Source organism: Phacochoerus africanus, chromosome 16 (genome assembly GCF_016906955.1).
Source record: "Phacochoerus africanus isolate WHEZ1 chromosome 16, ROS_Pafr_v1, whole genome shotgun sequence".
NCBI lineage: Eukaryota > Metazoa > Chordata > Mammalia > Artiodactyla > Suidae > Phacochoerus > Phacochoerus africanus.
The window spans coordinates 9,945,616-9,965,602 of NC_062559.1; the positions used below are offsets into that span (position 1 = coordinate 9,945,616).

Genomic DNA, 19,987 nt, shown 5'->3' on the forward strand with positions numbered 1-19,987 from the left:
TGAATCTTGGGGGGACAGAGGAGCTATATCAGGGAGGCTGCCTAGAACCACTCATGGCTAACCAGCAGAGGGAACAAAGTTAGAGGCAATTACTAAGCCTCAGTCAGTGCAAGCCCTGAGCCAAGGGACATCCAGAGGAGCGGGCCATGGACCTTGCCCCAAGATGCTGCCAACCCAGTTGTGGGGACAGGGCACTGCCCCAGAAGAGGTGAGTCACCATTGAGGCTGCAGTGGGCAGGGGACAACAGAGAGTGTATGACAGGCCAAAGCTCTTCAGTAAGCCTAGAGGAAGAAGAGAGGAAAATCAGTTGGTCACAGGGAGGTATTTTTTTTTTCTTTTCTTTTTTTCTTTTCTAGGGTCACACCTGCAGCATATGGAAGTTCCCAGGCTAGGGGTCCAATCAGAACTGCAGCTGCCAGCCTATGCCACAGCCATAGCAATGTGGGATCCGAGCTGTGTCTGCAACCCACACCACAGCCCATGGCAACACCAGGTCCTCAACCCACTGAGCAAGGCCAGGGATGGAACCCGAGACCCCATGGATTCCAGTCAGATTCGCCTCCACTGCGCCACAGTGGGAACTCCGACACAGGGAGGTTTTTGTGATAATAACAGTCACCTTTTACTATCTGCCAGCCCTCTTTACGAACTCTGACTCTCATCTAATCTCACTTCTGGGCTGTAGGAAGGACTGTACAAAAGTAAGTTACACCGAGTTCTTGGTGGTGTGCTTGGCACAAGGGAGCACGCAATAAATGGTAGCTATTATTCATCCAACAAATATTTGCACAGTAGCTACCATGTGCCACTGCTGGGAATATAATGCCAAGCAAGATGGGTTCTGCCCCTGTTGAGCTTAGAGTTTAGAGATGCATTAGCCGTGATGGTAGATACTGGCCATATGTCGGTATTAAAATTAACTAAAATGAAAACTTAAGTTCCTCTGTCACGCCAGCCACGTTTCATATGCTCTACAGCCACAAGTGGTTACATTTCCATCACTGCAGAAAGTGCCACTAGGTATGACTGCAAAGGGGAAGAGAGATAATACCTGTACGGTGAAGGTCACGACAGGGACATATAGGTACAGGGGAAGAACGTCGTTATTATTACTATTCTCATTATATATTTTTTTTTCTTTTTGTTCTTTTAGGGCCGCGCCCATGGCATATGGAGGTTCCCAGGCTAGGGGTCTAATCGGAGCTGTAGCCGCCGGCCTACACCACAGCCACAGCAACGCGGGATCCAAGCTGTGTCTGTGACCTATACCACAGCTCATGGCAACGCTAGATCCTCAACCCACTAAGCAAGGCCGGGGATCGAACCCACATCCTCATGGTTCCTAGTCGGATCCTTTAGCCACTGAACCTCGACGGGAACTCCTACTATTCTCATTATAATCAAGATGCAGAAACTGAAGTTCAGAGAGGTTAAATAATATGACCAAGCTACTGAGTGAAAGAGCAGAGAGCTGAACTGAGGTCTCTTTTTATCTGGTGGGACCTCAGGCTGTTTTGTGGAGGAAATGAGTCAGACCAGACACAGGTGGAATCTGGTTAAGGAGAGAAGATGGAGAAGGCTTCCTTGGTGGGAGAGTGGCAGCTTGGGCAAAGGCACAAAGGCACAGCTGGCCAAGGCTGGCAGAGGACCACGAGTAAACCAGTTTGGCTGGAGAGGCAGTGACTTGCTGAACTCATGTGCTTGGAAAGTCAGAACCTGACTTTCTTGAATAAGAGCCAAGGAGCTGGGCAACTCGGTCCTATAGCCAGAGGTTGACTCTTTCAAGGGTATTAACAGGAGTGTGGCATGGTCAGAACTGTGTGGGACCCCCCCCCCCCCCCGCCGCCGTGGACTATAGCATAACTACATGGTGTTATCTCTGTAAGGGCTCAGGATCTGGCCCTGGAACCTCCACACGGCATGGATGTAGCCAAACACTTAAAAAACAAAAACAAAAACAAAACCGTGTGTTATGGTAAACTGGGCTAAGACCTGATGAAGATGGCAGGTGGATAGATGGAAGGGATGAATGAATGGTATGAAGCAAAGAACACCAGAGTGGGAGCTGAGAGCTTAACCCTAAGACTTAATACCATTGGGCAATATACTTCACTTCCCCGGGCCTCATCTTTTCTATTTTAAAAGGGTTGGGTGAGGGGACAGACTATCTCTGAGGCCCCTGTTAGCCATGGTAGTCTAGGATTCCGCACATGTGAGTGACATTAGGCTAAGCGCAGTGGTGGAAACTGTAGCACAGAAGACAGAGGCAAGGAGGATAGATGGCAAAGTCCAAGGTCATCCTGAGCAAAGGCGGGTGGGGGTGGGGGGGGGGGGGTGGAAATGATGTGCAACTAACAAAACTAGGTAAGTGTGTGAAAAGGCTTGTCTTCGGGGATTTTGGGGGGAGAAGGTTGTCACAGGGTATGGAGGTTGGGAAGAATAAGAGGTAGTGGGAAGACAATGGGTTCCTTCATTATTGTAACCCCCGACATACAGATTTTAAACTTTTTTTGAGTCCTGACGCGGAGAGGGAAATACAACTTACATCGTTGTCCAGTATGGATAACTGAAGACAGAAGGTTTATGAAACAAATAGTTACTCTTACTATGGGCAGTGGGGTCTAATATTTTCTATTCCAGTGCGTTTGATTATTTTAAATAGCTGGTTGCCATCCATTGAATGTCTTTCATGATCAGTTAATGCGTCACGACCCACAGTTTTAAAAACACTGGCTAAGAGGAGACTCAGGTCTTAGGTGGGGGGCGATGGCAGGGCATCTACCAAAGAATCCAAGACGAAGCCGCAGGAGTGCACTGGCGAGGCTCCGGGCTGCGGAGAGTCTGGAGAGTGTTGAGTTGAAGCCCTGTTGGGAGAGAGTGTTGAGGAAGGCAGGGGCCTGGGAGGAAGTCGGTGGAACACCCGTCCAGGTGATAGGCGCGGGGAGGAGTGCCCTCCGGCCCCCGTGGCCGAGGGGACAGGGCGGAAGCAGATTCCCGCAGGAACCCAGCGACCACCCTGCGTTCCCTAAGCGAGCGCGGCATGGCTTCTGCATCCCCGACCTCGTCGGGATTTGAAAAGCTCCTCCACTCACGCATTCCCGCCCCCCGGGGGAGGGCGGGCGCCCCCTGCTCCATTCATCCCTCCCCACCCCCCCCGCCCGACCCCGGGCAGCGCCTGCCAGGTGCGCGACGGCTAGACGCCGCCGGCCGGGGCTCCCTTTCCAGGGCAGCCCCTCCCGCCCAGCCGGCGCGCACACGCAAAGTTCGGCGGCGGCCGCCCCTGCGGGCCCGCTCTCCTTTGCCAATCAGAATCCAAGTGTGCGCACCCCCGCCCTCCCTCGCCGGCCCGGCTTCCTTTAATCCGCGCCCCCACCCCACCCCCCGGCCGGCTCCTGCCCTCCGCTCGGCCTTCCCCGCCTCGCATCCGTGCCATCGGCGCTCGATTGCGCGCGGACTCCGCTCCCCGGCTCGCTCGCTGGCGCGCGCTCGGCCGCCGCTCCCGCCCCCGCCCCCGCCCCTCCCCCGGCTCCTCCCGCCCCTCCTCCGCCTCCCGTGCAACTTTTGCCGAAGCCCCCACACACAGCCATGCTGAGCTGAGCCCCGGCCGGGGACTGGCCGCGCGCTGCCCGCCCCGGCTCCCGCCCCACCGCGGACCCGCTCGGGGGCCGCGGCCGCTCGGCCCTCGGCCTCGGCCGCTGCGCCCGCCCGGCCGCCCCGGAGCCCCGCGCAGGGCCCGGGCCGCGGCGGCGGCGGCGGCGGCGGCGCCCGGCCCCCTCCCCCGGCGCCGGCCAAGTGAGGCGGTGATGCGGGCGCTGGCGGCCCCGGCTGCGCCGAGAGCGGAGACACAGGCTCAAGATGGCAGATTCCGACTGAGGCTGGGGGGGCCGAGCTCGCGCGCCGCGTTCCCTTCTCCGTTGCCATGAATCGCGGACACCCCGGCCCCGATGGCCCCCGTGTACGAAGGTAAGGGGCGCCGGCCCGCCGGCCCCGTTCGCCCCGCGCCGCCCGGCCGCCGCGGCCCCCGCAGCTTTGTTCTGCCCGCGGCCCCCTAGCCAGGCAGCCCCCGGCCCGCAGCCCCCGGGCGCCCGGCCTCCGCGCCCCACCCCCGGGGCTCGAACTGGCTGCCCGCCCCCTCCCCGCCGCCCCCTCCGTTGCCCGGCGAACGACCGGGCTCCGGAATCGAACAGATCTAATTTCCAGGGTGGAGAAAGAGGCGGGGGGGTGGGGTGCGAGGGTGGGCTAGTGCCCGAAGAAAAGATATTGGGAGGGGGCGCCGGGGCAAAGACCGATCCATGACGGTGCTTTTTATTTATTTGTAATAAATAAAGGTGATGCGCTGTAGCTTCTCCCCCCCCCCCCCGGGAGAAAATTACCTTTCGGATGATCTGCTTTCCACTCTGTCCTCACAGCTCCCTTCCATTTCCCTCCATTCCCACCCCACGCTCCTTTATTCTTCGCCAGCCTCTGGTTTTGGGGGGCTGTCGGATCGGAATGTACCGGGCTAGGTGATGAGAGGGGGAGAGAGAGGGAAAAAGTCCATTTCAGACCCAGGCAGAACAATGAAATTGGCTAAAATCTGCCCGCAGCAGCGTGTGTAAGGGAGAATGTAGTTTAGGTTTTCAGGTCGGGGAGGCAGCCAGGAGGTTTGTCTCGCTGGATCTGGGTAAACCTGCGCCGTGCACCTTCACCTGGCGTTGGGTGCTTTTTCTGATCTGATCTGTCTTTAGGAAGAAAGAAAAGAACGGAAGGCAGAAGCACCGCGTTTCCCCTGCACTCTTTCGTTTCTCTTAAGTCAGTTCTGTCAGCTTCCACCCCGAAATCAAACCGGAATCAACTAAGTTTTTACTCTTCGGTGTGTTTTTTGTATGTGTGTGCTTGTAGTACGAGGAATTTTGAACCAAAGGGTGCCTGATTTTTTTTTCCAGTCCTTTTCATCGTGAAAATGTTTTTCTCATGAAATCATGGAAATAGCAGCCTTTACATACTTTTAGCGTCAGTCCATCTGGCTTTCTTTCGGTTTTGTTCAGATATTCTGTGGATGAAATAGCAAATGAGAAGGGCAAGGGTTTGTGGGGAACAGAGGAGGGGCAAGGAGAGGGGTTTTTAATTCTTTTATAAACCCAGAGAACATTCGCGGCCAGTGAGACAGGGAGCACATTAATAGTTTTCTCTCTGTTATAAAGGGAGATTAAAAAAAAAAAAAAACTTATCTGAAAAGAAAATCCGTTATTAGTTCCAGGGCTCCAGATGAATTAGGGTTGTGGATGGAATAAAGTTACCAGTCAGGCCCTGGATAACAAGGCTGTAAATAACCTATGGACTGTAAATATTTTTTTTCAGACTCTCCTAGAAACAAAGGGGCCTGTTTAGAAGGCAACAGAGAGATGTTATTCCAGGGGCTTTCCTCTCTGATTCTGAAGAACACAAGGTCCATTTAACCATTCGACAAAACAAAACGAAATTTCTGATCACTCCACCACGCAGGATGGAGCATGCCGGTGGCTCTATGAACATGCTAGGAAGACCCGGTCGGCGTTCATTGTTCGCCTGTGTCTCTGGGAGGGGGCTACAGTCAATGCTCCCACTGTCTATGGAGTGTTAAAATGAAACAATTTTCTCTTTATTAAGTACCTCTTTGAGACTCCCTCTGCTGGACACTCTGGGTGAGCATTGGAGAAGGAACTTGGCATTGAATTTGTAACTAGAGTAGACGGCTGCTTTCCCTTTCACAGGGGGGCCAGGGATGCCGGTTGGGATGTATTTTGTCAACTTTGTCGAAAGCCGTCTTGGGAACCGTGCGGTTCCCTTCGTGTTCCTTTCATTCTAAATACCTCGGAGGCCAACACTTGGCACTCCTGTCCTTCCCACAGTGTTCTTTTAGTGCAGGACACCGGATCAAGACCTGTGGGTGAGTAAGGTGTTGTGGCTTAAGAATCAGCGCCGATCTCAAAGGTCTCGGGAGCTCCCTGTTGTTATTTGCAAACCTGCCTTCTGTGTCCCGGGTGACCTCCGTGGTCACCTCCGTCAACCCCAGGTCCCCCTTGGTCTTCTCTGTGTGCTCTCTTCATTATTCCTGTGCTTCGTGCCCTTCGATTCTGCGAGAGTTTCTGCACAGCTCGGTAGTTCTTTTCCTAGTCTGCCTCCTCACCCCTGCTGACCCGGTCCAGCATCCCTCTGCACAAGCCTAGGCCCCTGGGGCTTTGTGGAAAGAGACCGTTGGTCATGCTCTAAAACAGACGGATGACCTCTATCGTCAAACATCGTGTTGCTGGAACCCACATTCGCTTCCTGTGTTGAGTGCCTCTAAGACTCCAGTGACCTCCTTTTTCTCTCCTTGGCGACAAGCATTGGATTTAGTGAACCTGACTTTTACCAGATCCCCAGCAGAGCACATGGGCTCCTTGTGTGTGTGCTGAAGGAGCAGGGCTTTTCCTGAGGAATTGTCCCAGAAGAGTGATTTCTAATAGCTTTCAAGCTCCTGGAAGATTGAACATGGGCTGCTTCTCCAGAAAAGAATAAATAATGACAAGTCAGGCCTTTCAGCTGGAATTCGGGGATGTACTTATTTCTTTAACTGGGGGTACAGTTGCCCCTGGTTGGGATTTGACATGAGGGCCCCAGTGGCATTGGCAGAACATTTGGAACTGCCAGGTATTTAGAGAGAAAGACTCTTTGCGCAGGGTAAGTCTGATAATAGGTAGGAAAGTGAATTAATGGGTAGGAAAGTGTAATCGGTCTTCCATGACTTGCTTTTAAGGATAGGTTTATAAATAGCACGTTCGTTTTCAGTGGCTTGGTACCCATCAAGTGAAACTTCTTTAAAAAGGCTTATTTTATGAAAACAACCTAAATGTCCAACAAGAGATGAATGGGTTAAGAAGATGTGGTACATACACCCAGTGGAATACTACTCAGCCATAAAAAAGAACAAAATCATGCCATTTGCAGCAACATGGATGGAACTAGAGACTATTAAGGGAAGTAAGTCAGAAAGAGAAAGACAAATACCATATGCTATCACATATCTGGAATCTAATAATATGGCACAAATGAACCTATCTATAGAAAAGGAACATTCTCATGGGCGTGGAGAACAGACTTGTGGTTGCCAAAGGGGAGAGGGAGGGAGTGGGATGGACTGAGAGTTTGGGGTTAGTAGATACAAACTCTTGCCTTTGGAGTAGATAAGCGATGAGATCCTGCTGTATAACACAGGGAACCATATCTAATCACTTGTGATGGAACGTGCTGGAGGATAATGTGAGAAAAAGAATATATATATATATATATATATATATACATACATATATATATATATATACATGTATGTATGATTGGGTCACTTTACAGCAGACATTGACAGAACATTGTCAATCAACTAATAAAAAAATGTAAAAAAGAATTCTAAAATTCTAAACATAAAGAAGTTTTATTTTCTTTAGAAGCTTAAACATTCCCCTTGCAATTGTGTTTACTCCACCAACTTAGCAAAGCTTTTTCCAATACGCAGTGCAAAGGCCAACCACAGAGGTCTGTAGGGCCACAGGTCCGGATAGAGGACCCTAAATTCCACCTTCACCGTGTTCCTCTGAACCTGAGCTGTGCTGTGTCCACTGGGGCTGGCTCACACAGTCAGACTTCCCAAAACTGTTGTGCTGAAGGCTGTCATCAGCTGGGCCTGAAGACACCTACCAAGAAATGGATTCTGAATCATCCTCCATTAAAAGAATTTGATGACACATGTTCAAAAATATCTTGTCCTGGGTTTATGTTTTATATTTTAAAAATGGGGAGGTATAAATATTGTTTTCTTTTTCTCCATCTTTATGTAGCACATCAAGGCTCACTAATTTTATTCCCAGTCCTGGGCAGTGTGGTATAGTACTTGAGTCAGAGAAATCTGGGGTATGGCTTTGGGTGTGTTACTTAACTTCTGGGAGCTTTTTGCTTTTTTTTTTTTTTTTTAAGCCTTATTAGATTGTGCTAGGGTTCCATTGGAAACAAGTATATGTTAAAGCACCCAGCTGTATAGGCTTTTTCTCAGTACGTGTTAAATCCCTCTATCTTTTGAGCTGCTTATAGGCGTAATGACTCCAGGGAAAGAATAACCCACAAATAGTTTAGAAAACCAATAATAGCAACATTTCAATTATTAATCTCCTGCTATTCCTTTTCCAATTTGGGCAGCAGCCATAATAAACCCCCTGTGGCCGCAGAAGAAAGAGCCTTTTTTGACCCCCTGGGTGACCTTTCCAGATTCCTTCTTCCCACCGAGCTTCTGCTGGTTTCAGATGGAGGATTTCTCTTCTCTGGTGGCACATTCTTTGCCACTTTAAAAATGAGGCAACAAACCTTTAGAACAGAGCCACAGGGGCTGCAGCTGCGCCTCTGGGAAAGTATCCCAAAGTATGAAAGAGAATCTTTGCCCTTCATCAGGATCCACTCGTAACCCAGGCGGCAGGCCAGGCAAGGGAGCGCCCAGAGGTGGGTTAGTACCAAGGGCCTCCTCCGAGGGGAGGCACCCACTCAACCGCGAGCCAGGGTCTGGAGCGATGCGTCGTCAAACATCATTTTCCTGCAAAAGAAAATTTGGCGCTTTATGCAAGTTACAGCTGCTCATGTGCTTCATGTTTTATTTTTTATGTTTCTCTCTTCCTTCCTCCCATAGAGACCAAGCTTAAAGGAACCACCTTTGAGGTTTATATGGAACAAAGTAGCGATGATCAAGAGGGTGTGATACATGAGTATTTTTTTGTTGTTCTCTGAAAGTGTCATTTGCCAGTGCTTTCTGGTAGTCTTCTAATGGCAATTCAGGCTCTTCAGGTTGCTGTCAAAGGCGAGGTTCAGAATAATGCCAGCAGACTTTGCATAACCTCTGATGGAGTGTGAACTTGAAAGGCCCAAATGCGGAATAGTTCCACTTCATACAGCTGGAACCTGTTGAGGGGAGGAGAAGGTCTTGATTTTTCCTCTAAAAGAAGCTAAAGTGGAGTTCCCGTCATGGCTCAGTGCTTAACGACTCCGACTAGGAACCATGAGGTTGTGGGTTCGATCCCTGGCCTTGCTCAGTGGGTTAAGGAGCTGTGGTGTAGGTGGCAGACGTGGCTCGGATCCTGCGTGGCTGTGGCTGTGGTGTAGGCTGGCAGCTGCAGCTCCCATTAGACCCCTAGCCTGGGAACCTCCATATGCTGCAGGTGTGGCCCTAGAAAGGGCAAAAAGACGCAAACACACACACACACACAAAAGAAACCAAAATATCTGATGTTCATGGCAGTAGTTGTGATTTAGACCCCACCTAGTTTGTGCCCCACCCTCTACCCTCATGGATTCACTTGTCCTCCTAACAGACCCGCAAAGTAGGCACTGTCACCCCTGCTTTATAGGCAGGGCACTTCTTTAAAGCATCCATTTAACAAAAGTTTATGGAGGGTCCCTGACCTTGAGCTCAGGGGGTGGGAAGGGAAACTCAAAACTAAACCTGAGCTCATTGGACTGTGGTCTGACTCAAGATGGAATGCCTTGTTTGTGTGTGCACGTGTTCGCTCGAGCACACTCACATGCACCAGTTCTAAATTCTTACATGCTGATGTTTCTTGAGGTATAAAAGGAAGACCCCCATTTCTCTATTTTCTCTTGAAATATTTTCTTTACTTGGAATCAGAAGCTTATTTCTTTTTTTAAAAAAATTTTAAATTTTTTAGTGTAGTTGATTTACAGTGTTCTGTCCACTTCTGCTGTACAGCAAAGTGACTTACACATTTATACGCATTCTTTTTTTCACGTTATCCTCCGTCATGTTCCATCATAAGGGATTAGATATGGTTCCCTGTGCTGTACAGCAGGATCTCATTGCTTATCCACTCCAAAGGCAATAGTTTGCCTCTACTAACCCCAAACTCCCAGTCCCTCCCACTCCTCCCCCACCTCCTTCCCCCTTGGCAGCCACAGGTCTGTTCGCCATGTCCACGAGTTTGTTTCTTTTCTGAAGATAGGTTCATTTGTGCCGTCTATTAGATTCCAGATATAAGTGATATCATATGGTATTTCTCTTTCTCTGGAGAGTCTCTAGTTCCATCCATGTTGCTGCAGATGGCATGATTTTGTTCTTTTTTATGGCTGAGTAGTAGTCCGTTGTGTGTATGTACCACATCGTCTCAATCCATTCATCTGTCATCGGGCATTTGGATTGTTTCCATGTCTTGGCTGTTGTGAATAGTGCTGCAATGAACATGCGGGTGCATGAATCTTTTGCAGTGAAGGTTTAGTCTGGATATATGCCCAGGAGTGGGATTGCTGGGTCATCTGGTAGTTTTATATTTAGTTGTTCTAAGGCACCTCCATATTGTTTTCCATAGTGGTTGTACCAATTTACATTCCTACCAACAGTGTAGGAGGGTTCCCTCAGAAAAGTATTTCTGAATGTAGAAAATACCTCCTGTAGATTTTCTAAGAAATTACCATCTCTTATTGGCAGAAGATTCTGTCTTCCTCTTTCATTACTTACATTTTTTATCCTTGTAAAAGCAGCACATTTCTTATTCGCTTGCGTGGCTCAAAGACTTTCTGGCTTGGGTATTTGGCCAGTGGCCCCATTCACCTTAGGTGGCTGTTGGAGGATCCATTCCTGGCGTTGTTGCCTGGCCGAGATCTTTAATTCCAGGTAGTTTGTGGTCCTTATTGGTGGGAATATAGATCAGGTGGTCAGTTAGCCGATCCCTCCAGGAAGGCAGTTGTGGAGGAGGAAGACTCATCTCCACCTCTCACCTCTCTGGAACATGAGCTCAGAGCGGGACCTTGGGAGAAATGAGTTCCTTGCCTTCCGCAAGATGCATGGCCATAACTTGGAATTGTCATTTTTATCCAGAACATTTCTTCCAGGAAAAGACCATCTTGGGAACTCCTTCAGAACCACTTCCAGTGTTCTGTTTCTCTGATTGTCAAGAAATTCCTGGGCGGGCCTGAGATCTCGCCTCCTGTCATTCAAACTGTTCTCTTTTACTTGGTTTCTTTCTCTAAAGCCTTTCCTATTGGGAGTTCCCATTGTGGTACAGTGGAAACGAATCCAAGTGGTATCTGTGAGGATGAGGGTTTGATCCCTGGCCTTGCTCAGTGGGTTAAGAGTCCGGCATTGCTGTGAACTGTGGTGTAGGTTGCAGGCATGGCTCAGATTCCATGTGGCTGTGGCTGTGGCCGGCAGCTATAGCTCTGATTCGACCCCTATTCTGGAAACTACCTAACATATGCCACAGGCGCAGCCCTTAAAAGCAAAAAAATAACAATAAAAAAAAAGCAAACTTTCATATTCTCGAAGATAATAACTAAGTCTCTAGCTTTCTCCTCCCAGAGCCTATCTTGTGTCCTCTGCCTCTCAAATCTCTCTGGTTTCTGGCATTGAAAAAGAAGTGGTAGTGGTCAAAATTGAATACAGTCCTGTAATCATGGCCTCATTAGTCCACCATGCACAAGAAAAACGCCTTCAAGGTGCTTGCCTCATTGTGAGCCCCTGGAGGGCGAGAACCACATCCGAGTCATCTTTGTGTCCCCCTCCGTAGCTGTGCAGTTCCTCACACCTAGTAGGTGCTTCATATGTACCTGTGGAATTGACTCTTCCCTTTAATACATCTAAGTAATAACTTGCGTCACACCAGCCCTGGACAGGTGACTCATCGTGGGTGTGCTCGCCCCTGTGCATGTGAGCCTTTATTTTTCTTGTACGTGCTTGTGTCTAACCATCCCTCCTTGGCCCAGCAATGCCGTCTCTGCTTGACCCTTGGAATCTTCGCGATCGCTTTGCATTTCACCTCTCTCCTTGTGGCTAAGAGCCTTGTTTCGTTATTTTACTTAACAGATCCGACAGACAGGATGCAGCTGACATAAGTCATTAAAAAAAAAGAGTCAAACTACTCTCCAAAGGAGGTAGTGCATGGACGAATTGACAATTTGGTGTAATATGGGCTCAGCCAGGTTTAGGAAGGACGGTTTGTCAAATGCTCGAGAGGTTCTGAATCAGCGAAAGCGGTACCTGTTTTCCAGGTTCTCTGCCATGAGTAAGCGAGGTGTTGATGAAAGTGACTGCAGGTCACACTTGCAGCCCATGTTCCTCCATCTCTGGTTTAAAGCCAATGGAAAAGGCAGAAGTTATGATGGGCAAAGCCATTCATCTTGCGATTTTCTGATGGGTGACTTTGCAGCTAGGAAGTAGCTAGTAAAATAGTTGCCAATTTAAAAAAAGCAGGGAGTTCCCATTGTGGCTCAGCAGTAATGAACCTGACTAGTATCCATTAGGACACGGGTTCCACCCCCGGCTTCGCTTAGTGAGAGCTGTGGTGTAGGTCACAGACATGGCTCGGATCTGGTGCTGCCGTGGCTGTGGTGTAAGCTGGCAGCTGCAGCTCTGATTCTGCCCCTAGCCTGGGATCTTCCATATGTCATGGGTGTGGTCCTAAAAAGACAAAAACTTTTTTTTTTTAATTTTAAATTAAAAGAAGTAAAAAAATTTTAAAAGCAGCAAACGTTTCAAACTGCAAAATAATTTTGTGGTTTTACGGCCACTTATTTCTAAACCCAGGCTTGAAGAGATTTATAGTGTTTTTGAAAGTGGTCTGTTTTAGCAATTCTTGCCTAACTTCTTTTGCTCTAGTAGGTTCTGATTAATTAAATGCCACTGTGTTTAAGCAGAATGAAGATTGATTGACTCTTGCATGTGCTAATGCTGTAGACTTTATAAGACCTTCACGGTCACAGAAAGAACGCAGTTTAATATGTGCGTGGACAAGGGTATTTCCCTCCAGGTTGTGCTGTCCGTTCTCAATGAAAGATCACTGTGCAACCTGCCGTAATATTGGGGAGAAAAGCCCTTAGGGTTCATGTAGTTACAGATTGCATCCTGATGAAATAAGGGTTTTTTCCCCCCCTGGAATGTTTTCCAGTTTCTTCCCTATCAGTATTACCTTTTTGATTCAACTTCTGGAATCGTTATTCACAATATACACTGACTTCCCAGAGGCATGTCATAAAAAGGTGATCCATCATGCCAGTTATAGAACTTCTAGTTGCGTAGAATTAAAGAAGCAGATTTTAATGGTGTGTGTGTCTGGCATCCTGTTCCAAGTCACGTGGTGATGCGATTTGGAAAACTCTGGTTTGTTGGTGAATGTGGAAGTTTGATCTTTTTCTTCTCTAATGAAGCATTTATAGAGCTTGGACAAAAAGCAGCGTGTAAGTTCTTGAAATTGTGCAGAAAGGCGGCAAGTTACACCCTCCTGAGTCCTGTGTAACTGCACCGCCTCACCAGAATCTGGGCTGAGAGCAGGAGCTTCTGCAGGAAAGTGCGTTTCAGGGGTGGCGGTGGGGGGGGGGGGCGGGCTTGGGGCCACCCACGCCCCCAAAGCACAGACATTGGCAGCTCCAGCGCTGTGATCATTAAGCATGACCCGCACCATCAGGAAAAGATTAATCGATATTCATTATGTTCTGTTAACTGAGACCCGGCGTGGGGGGTGGGGTTCTCTGATGTGTTACAGAAAAGTTTCCATTAGAAAATGGTTAAAATAAAGAAACTCTTTCATTTAATTATACCATGACTCACTCCTAAAAAGATCGAAGGCCTCTTAAAGGGTTAAGTTACCTAAAGGGTTAAGTTACCGAAAGAGGGGGACGTGCTGTATGTAAATCAGGTTTGTGGCTCAGCCTGTTTGCGGAGATGTGGGATCTGTGAGGTGTGAGGTGTGCTCCTCCGAAGAGACAACAGAAACAGCAGCGCTCTTGTGCCAGCTTAACCCGGTGGACCAGCCGAGCGCAGGAGGGCATTCATTTGCAGAGTCATTTTTGCTTGGCTGGAGTGGGGAGCCCGGAGCAGAGCAGCAGCTAAGGGTACCAGTGCCGGGGATCAGTTGCTGAAAGGCTTAAAACAGGTTCTGATTCGAGAGACATTTTATGGGGTGGAGAAGGGACGAATAGAATCAAAATGATGCTTGAAGAAGGTAATGCTTCCTGGCCTGGACGTCGGAGAGGGAATGAGGCCGCCAGAGGGTTAGGCGGACTGGGAGCCCCGAGGTGTGAGGGAAGGCAGGAGCGCCGTGGGGTGCCCACAGCCGTCGGGGTCACGCGGGAGGGCGCGTATGCAGAACACTTGCCAGCGTGACCCGGGGGTTCAGCCAACATTCGTTCCTTTCCACTGACCTCCCCACCCCTTCTAGTGGTGAGCCCGAACCAGGGAAGCGTGCCGTGTTAGCAATACCAAGATATTTACATCCACTCTCTATGTCCACAGCTTGCACATCCGTAGATTAAACCAACCGTGGACTGAAAATATTGGGGAACAAAAAATCCAGAGAGTTCCAAACAGCAAAACTTAAATTTGCCATGTGCTCGGCAACTATCTGCATAGCATTTATATCGTATTAGGTGTTATAACTAATCTTGAGACGATTTCAAGTGTACCAGAGGATGTGCGTGGGTGATGTGCAAATACTACGCTGTTTTATTCCAGGGACTCGCGCATCCTCGGATTTGGGTATCCGCAGGGGTCTTGGACCAATACTCAGATACCAAGGCACGGCTGTATTCTGTTTTTTTCTAAAGACTCTCTTCTTTCTCTAGATTCTCTCACGTTATGTCCTGGCTTTCATGGCATCGCAGGATCTTACAGGGTCTCAGTATAACCCGAGGGAGGTCATCACCCATTTGGATCCTGCTTTGACACATGCAGAAGCTGAGGCCCAGAGGGGTGAAGCGGCTGCCTCAGCATCACCTTGAGCGTTGGAGGGGGGTGGAGCAAGACACCCCCATGCCCACTCCAGCCCTGGGCACAGGCGTTCCAGGGCACTGACCCCCAAGAGGAGCTTCCCTGCTGCTGGCAGGAGCTCCTCAGCAATGGTCCCCATGGGACTGTCAGAGCCACTCACCTTCCCCCGAGTCTGAAAGCCAGGACCTGGGCTCTGGGCCTCCCAGGTGCCCTGCTGCCCACAGTGCCTCCCTGAGCTCTCCCTCCGCCCCCCACCCTGGGGACTGTTACCTACTGTTCCAAGCAAAGCGAGGCCACATGCCCTGAGCTCCAGTGTTTAAAGAGTCTTCTCTGGGGAAGTTGCTCCTTATGTTGCCCTGAGAAAATTCACAGCTTGTCCCCATGAGCTACTTACTAACAACAGAAACAAAACCAGCAAAATCACAGAAGAGGAGTTCCCTTTGTGGCTCAGTGGTTCACGAACCCAACTAGGATCCATGAGGATATGGGTTTGATCCCTGGCCTCACTCAGTGGGTTAAGGATCCAGTGTTGCCATGAGCTGTGGTGTAGGTCACAGACATGGCTCAGATCCCGAGTTGCTATGGCTTTGGTGTAGGCCAGTGGCTGCAGCTCCCATTGGACCCCTAGCAGTCCCCCCACCCTGCCAAAAAAAAAAAAAGAACCACGGAAGAGAAACCGGGACAGTTGTGATGGGTTTCACAGCACTTTTCAGTCCTTCAGCAGCTCTAAAAAAAAAAGAAGAACGTTAATTTTCCAAAGTACAGTTTGACTCCTTCTTTCCTGTTGATGTGACCCTCTACCTGACTTCAGCAGGCTGCTCTGAGCCCGGCTGGGGTCCTGTTGGTGTGCCTTCTGTCTGGTGCTGCTCCAGCCTCCTTTGGAAGCACTTCCATCCCCATGAGTGGCCCTTCACAGTATTTGAACTCAGGGCCATTCATACTGAGGGATGGCTTGACTTGACGTGGGTGAATCCTCGGGGGACGGTGCCAAACCAGGCCTGCGACCCAGCCATTCTCCCTCCACCCCTGGTTTGTGTGTCCAGCCTCCAACCACTTCCTCATGCCCTCGGACCTAGGGATGCCCCTTGGCCACCTGCTTGGCCTTTGTGTACACCACGGGCCCTGCCTGGCGAAGGCCGGGAGGCAGGCACGAGGCCTTCTAGGTAGGGATTCCTGGGGTCCCAGGGCCCCAGAGGGGTGGCTGAAGGAGGACAGGTGCCCAGCCTGTGAGTGGACACACCTTGTGACCCTGGGGGACACCTCGGAGGTAGGGGGTTCCAGGACAGAGCCCCCATTGCCGTGTTCTAAGGTCAGTGCTGTTAAGGGGACTTATTGCTCGTAAAGCAGGTTGACATTATTGGTCAACAGAGGCAACTCGAAATATTTCCGGTTGATACAGGTCACGGCCAGTGGTTGCCTCACTGGATCCTCTGCTCCTTTCTCTCCCTCCTCAACCTTGATCTTGTACTTTGAGTTGCTCCACAGAGCATAGTTGATGAAACTGCCCCATTTCCTGTTGCTGGCTGGGGAGAGCTCGATAACCAGTCTGCTCCTCCTACAGTGAAACTTGACAGAGAGCCCAGGAAATCCAGCAGCTTTTCTGTTGTGTGTGTTTCAGCCATTGACACACACAGCCTCTCCTGCCGGCCTCCCGTGATGTCATCTCACCGAGGCTTCCACCTCCTATTATCTCCCACCCTTCTGCCCACAGCCAGCCAGGCTCCTCACCCCCTGCTCTTTGTTTGACTTTGTTTGACCTTGGCTGCTCATCTGCCTCGTTCTCCTTGTCAGGGTCAGGATCCGAGTGGAGGTGCATGGGGAGCTCCCTCTGGGGAGCGCTTGTGTGGGGACCTGGTTTGGAGGAGTGTGTCTCCAAACTTTGGAAACTGTCCCTCACCTGGAGGGCTTGCAGAGACAAATCCCTGGGCCCCACCCTCAGAGTTTCTGTTTCGGCAGGTCCAGGGCGGGGCTTGAGAATTTGCATGTCTTTGTCTTTTTAGGGCCAGGGATCAAATCTGAGCTACAGCTGCCTGCCTGCACCACAGCCGCAGCAACATAGATCTGAGCTGCATCTGTGACCTACCCAGCCCACCACCACACAGGATCCTTAACCCACTGAGCAAGGCCAAGGATCGAACCTGCATCCTCATGGATGCCCCTCAGATTCGTTTCCACTGAGCCTCGAAGGGAGCTCCCAGAATTTGCATTCCTAGTCTCAAACTCCAGTTTTAGAGGAATGCATCCAGAATGAGAAAGCAGGCCATGTTTTGAATCTGGTGGGAGCCTCGTGGCTGAGCACTTGCTTTGGGCCCGTGGGCGTCAGACCTGCCGCGGCAGCCTTTCTTGGCCGTGACTTCCTGAAGCCACAGGTCCTGGTGCGGACCCAGCCTCCAGCCTTCCTGCCTCAGCTCTGAGGGCTGAGGCCCCATCTTCTCCAGGGCCTGTCGGTAAACGCAGGGGCTCCTCTCCTGTTCTCCAGAGCCAGCCAGCCTGGAGTTCATGCGCCAAGGCACTGGGGCCCCAGAGCAGAATGGGTAGGTATCATCCTCAGAGGAATAATAGGTTATTAGTAACCACCTAAATAGCTCTGTGATTTTTCTCTGTTTACAGAAGAGGAAATTGAAGCTTATGGGTATTAAATAACACGTCCAGGGTCTCATAAGCCAGGGCTCGAACCCTGCTGACACCTGAGCGTGCTCTTGGCCTGGCGAGCAGTTGGAGTGGTGTACGCAACACTCAGCCAGGAGATACAGGGTTAACCCCCATAGGAAGGACCTAGGATCCTTCTTGGAGTAGAGGCAGCTGCAGTGGGGCTGGCGTGCAAGAGCGCTGATGTCGCTTCCCTGGGGCTCTGCTGTCCCGCTTCCGCCTCTCCGTCCGGTAGGAGCCGATGAGGTGGTGGGCGTGAAGCACTTAGTCCACGAGCTGGTGTGGAGGAGGGTAAAGGGCAGCCAAGCCATGAGCCCATTTGAGCAGCGAAAACAGATGCCTGAGAATAATCTTATGCAGCCGTCTAAAAGAAGGTTATGAGAAGATGGTAACAGCAAACCCTTATCAAGCCCTTGCTGCTGCCAGTTCTTCTCTAAGCTTTCGCACATAAGTTCATCAGATCCTCACGGTGATGCTGCAGGGCAGGGTCTGCCCCCACCGGGCTGAACTGTGGAGGCCCTAGAAGGTTCAGCAGCTCACACCTGGCTGAGCTGAGACAGCCCCTGCGCTGCACCCAGAGCGCCTACCCTCGCACACCGGGCTCTGGCTGCCGAGGGTCTTCCCATCCCTTCCTTGAAAAGAGAGTGAAATTTGCAAATAAGCCAGTTCTTTCCCAAATGTAAATGTTCTTTGTTTCTATCAAAATCTGAATAAGGCATCCATGAGGCCGTGGGTTCGATCCCTGACCCTGCTCAGTGGGTTAAGGATCCAACGTTGCTGGGAGCAGTGGCGTAGGTCGCAGATGTGGTTCAGATCTCTAGTTGCTGTGGCTGTGGTGTAGGCCGGCGGCTACAGGTCCAATTGGAGCCCTAGCCTGGGAACCTCCATATGCCGCGGGTACAGCTCTAAAAAGACAAAACTAAATAAATAAATAAATAAATCTGATAAGTGTTTTAACATTTGAGAAACTGATTTCTGTTGATCCTCCTGAAAGATAAAGTGGCGGGCCTAGAAGAATCAGGTCTGAGAGAAAAGCGCAGTGCAAGGGCCACCTCTGCCATGTGTTGAACTGAACTATAAAGCTTCACATCCGACACAACACTTGACAGAGCCGTCTATACACACAATAGGTGCACCAGGTTTAAGGCCCTGTTTTTGAGCATTTAATAGATGATGAAGGAGGTACCCGAAGCAGAGGGGAGAGGAAACCTGATTTAATAAGTGCGACGGGGACCACGTGATAGCAGTTTGAAAAATCTCAGCAGATACTATCACCTGACATCCTCGCGAGCCCAGCATAAATTCTGCCTGATTGGAATGTCAACGTCACCAAAAGTCTGTCAAGTACATTCAGTGCGAACAAAACAGGCGGAAGCCCCTACCCTGAAGCCTCCTGCATTTCAGTTGGTAAAGGTAAATTTGTCAATGGGCAGGAAAAAAAAGAAAAATCCATTTTTAGAAAAAGCTTGAAGCTAAAAGTGGATATTCAGTCTTTGGAGGGGTTGAAATTTCTAAGCTTGGAATCTGTCAAAGCAATCACCGAGGAAAATATCGGTCGTTTTGTCAGTGTAACATTGCATCAATGCTGTTTCTGGGTGTCCTAGCAGTTATTTCTAAGTTTTTCTATCTAACATCAAGCAGTGTCTGAATTTGAGGATCAGTTCGCCAAAGTAGCATGAGTAGGCCAAAGGCTATGAATATTTATCAGGTTCCAGATATATACCATCAGGTTAATTTCCCTTCGTAAGTATTTTTATATTAAACAGACCACCTAGATAAAGATTTAAAATCACCTGCCCATTCAGTCGGGAAGGGAAAGAGTTCCTCCAGTTCTGGGGGCGGGTGAAGAATACCATGCCCGAGGGCCACGCGCCATCTGTCTGTGCCAGGGACTCCCGAAGTTGTATCTTTACCTAGATTTCTTTTTTGAGCTCCGAAGTCATAAAGCCAGCATCCTATGCACCATCTCCATTTGGATGTCTCTCGAGCATCTCAGACTCTCCATGTACAAAGAAAAGAAAGTCTTGGTTCCTGCTGTGGCACAGTGGGATCAGTGGCATCTCTGCAGCACCAGGACACAGGTTCGATCGCCAGCCCTTCGCAGTGGGTTAAAGGATCTGGCGTTGACACAGCTGTGGTGTAAGTCGCAACTTCGGCTCGGATCCCTGACCAGGGAACTCCATATGCCGAGAGGTGGCCAAAAAAGGAAAAAAAAAAAATCTTGGTCAACTTTCTGAAATATGTGCTCCTCCCGGAAATCTTTATTTCCATAAACCGCATCTTCTTCCGCCCCGTAGTTCCCCTCAGAAACCTGACAGTCATCCTGACTCCTTTTTCCTTCACGTGTAATCCGTCGCCGAATTTTATTGATTGCGCCTCTCAAATATAGCCATCCTTGCTTTTCACCATAGCCATGGCCTGTGAAGTCACTGCAGATGCTGGATGAACCACTGCGCCTTGGATTAGCCTCCTCTGAGTCACTGGTCATATTCTCAACTGATCAGTATGTAACCTTGTTTTATGTGTGTTTGTGTTTAAAGACACCTATTTAATATATATTGTTGATTGATTAGCATTGAACTTGCAGCCCA

The 19,987-nt window shown here is 49.9% G+C and overlaps 1 protein-coding gene across 4 annotated transcripts in view; it reads left to right on the plus strand.

Annotated features, from left to right (window-relative positions):
* The first annotated feature begins 3,694 nt into the window (after positions 1 to 3,694).
* HIPK2 (homeodomain interacting protein kinase 2) overlaps positions 3,695 to 19,987 on the plus strand; it is a 204,958-nt gene continuing 188,665 nt past the window's right edge. Inside the window, exon 1 of one of the 4 annotated variants that reach the window (XM_047762979.1) lies at positions 3,695 to 3,964. In XM_047762979.1, the coding sequence (XP_047618935.1) occupies positions 3,946 to 3,964 (19 nt within the window). In that variant the 5' untranslated portion in view covers positions 3,695 to 3,945. The remainder of the gene's footprint in view (positions 3,965 to 19,987) is intronic. The other 3 variants (XM_047762981.1, XM_047762978.1, XM_047762980.1) reach the window with 3 other exon arrangements.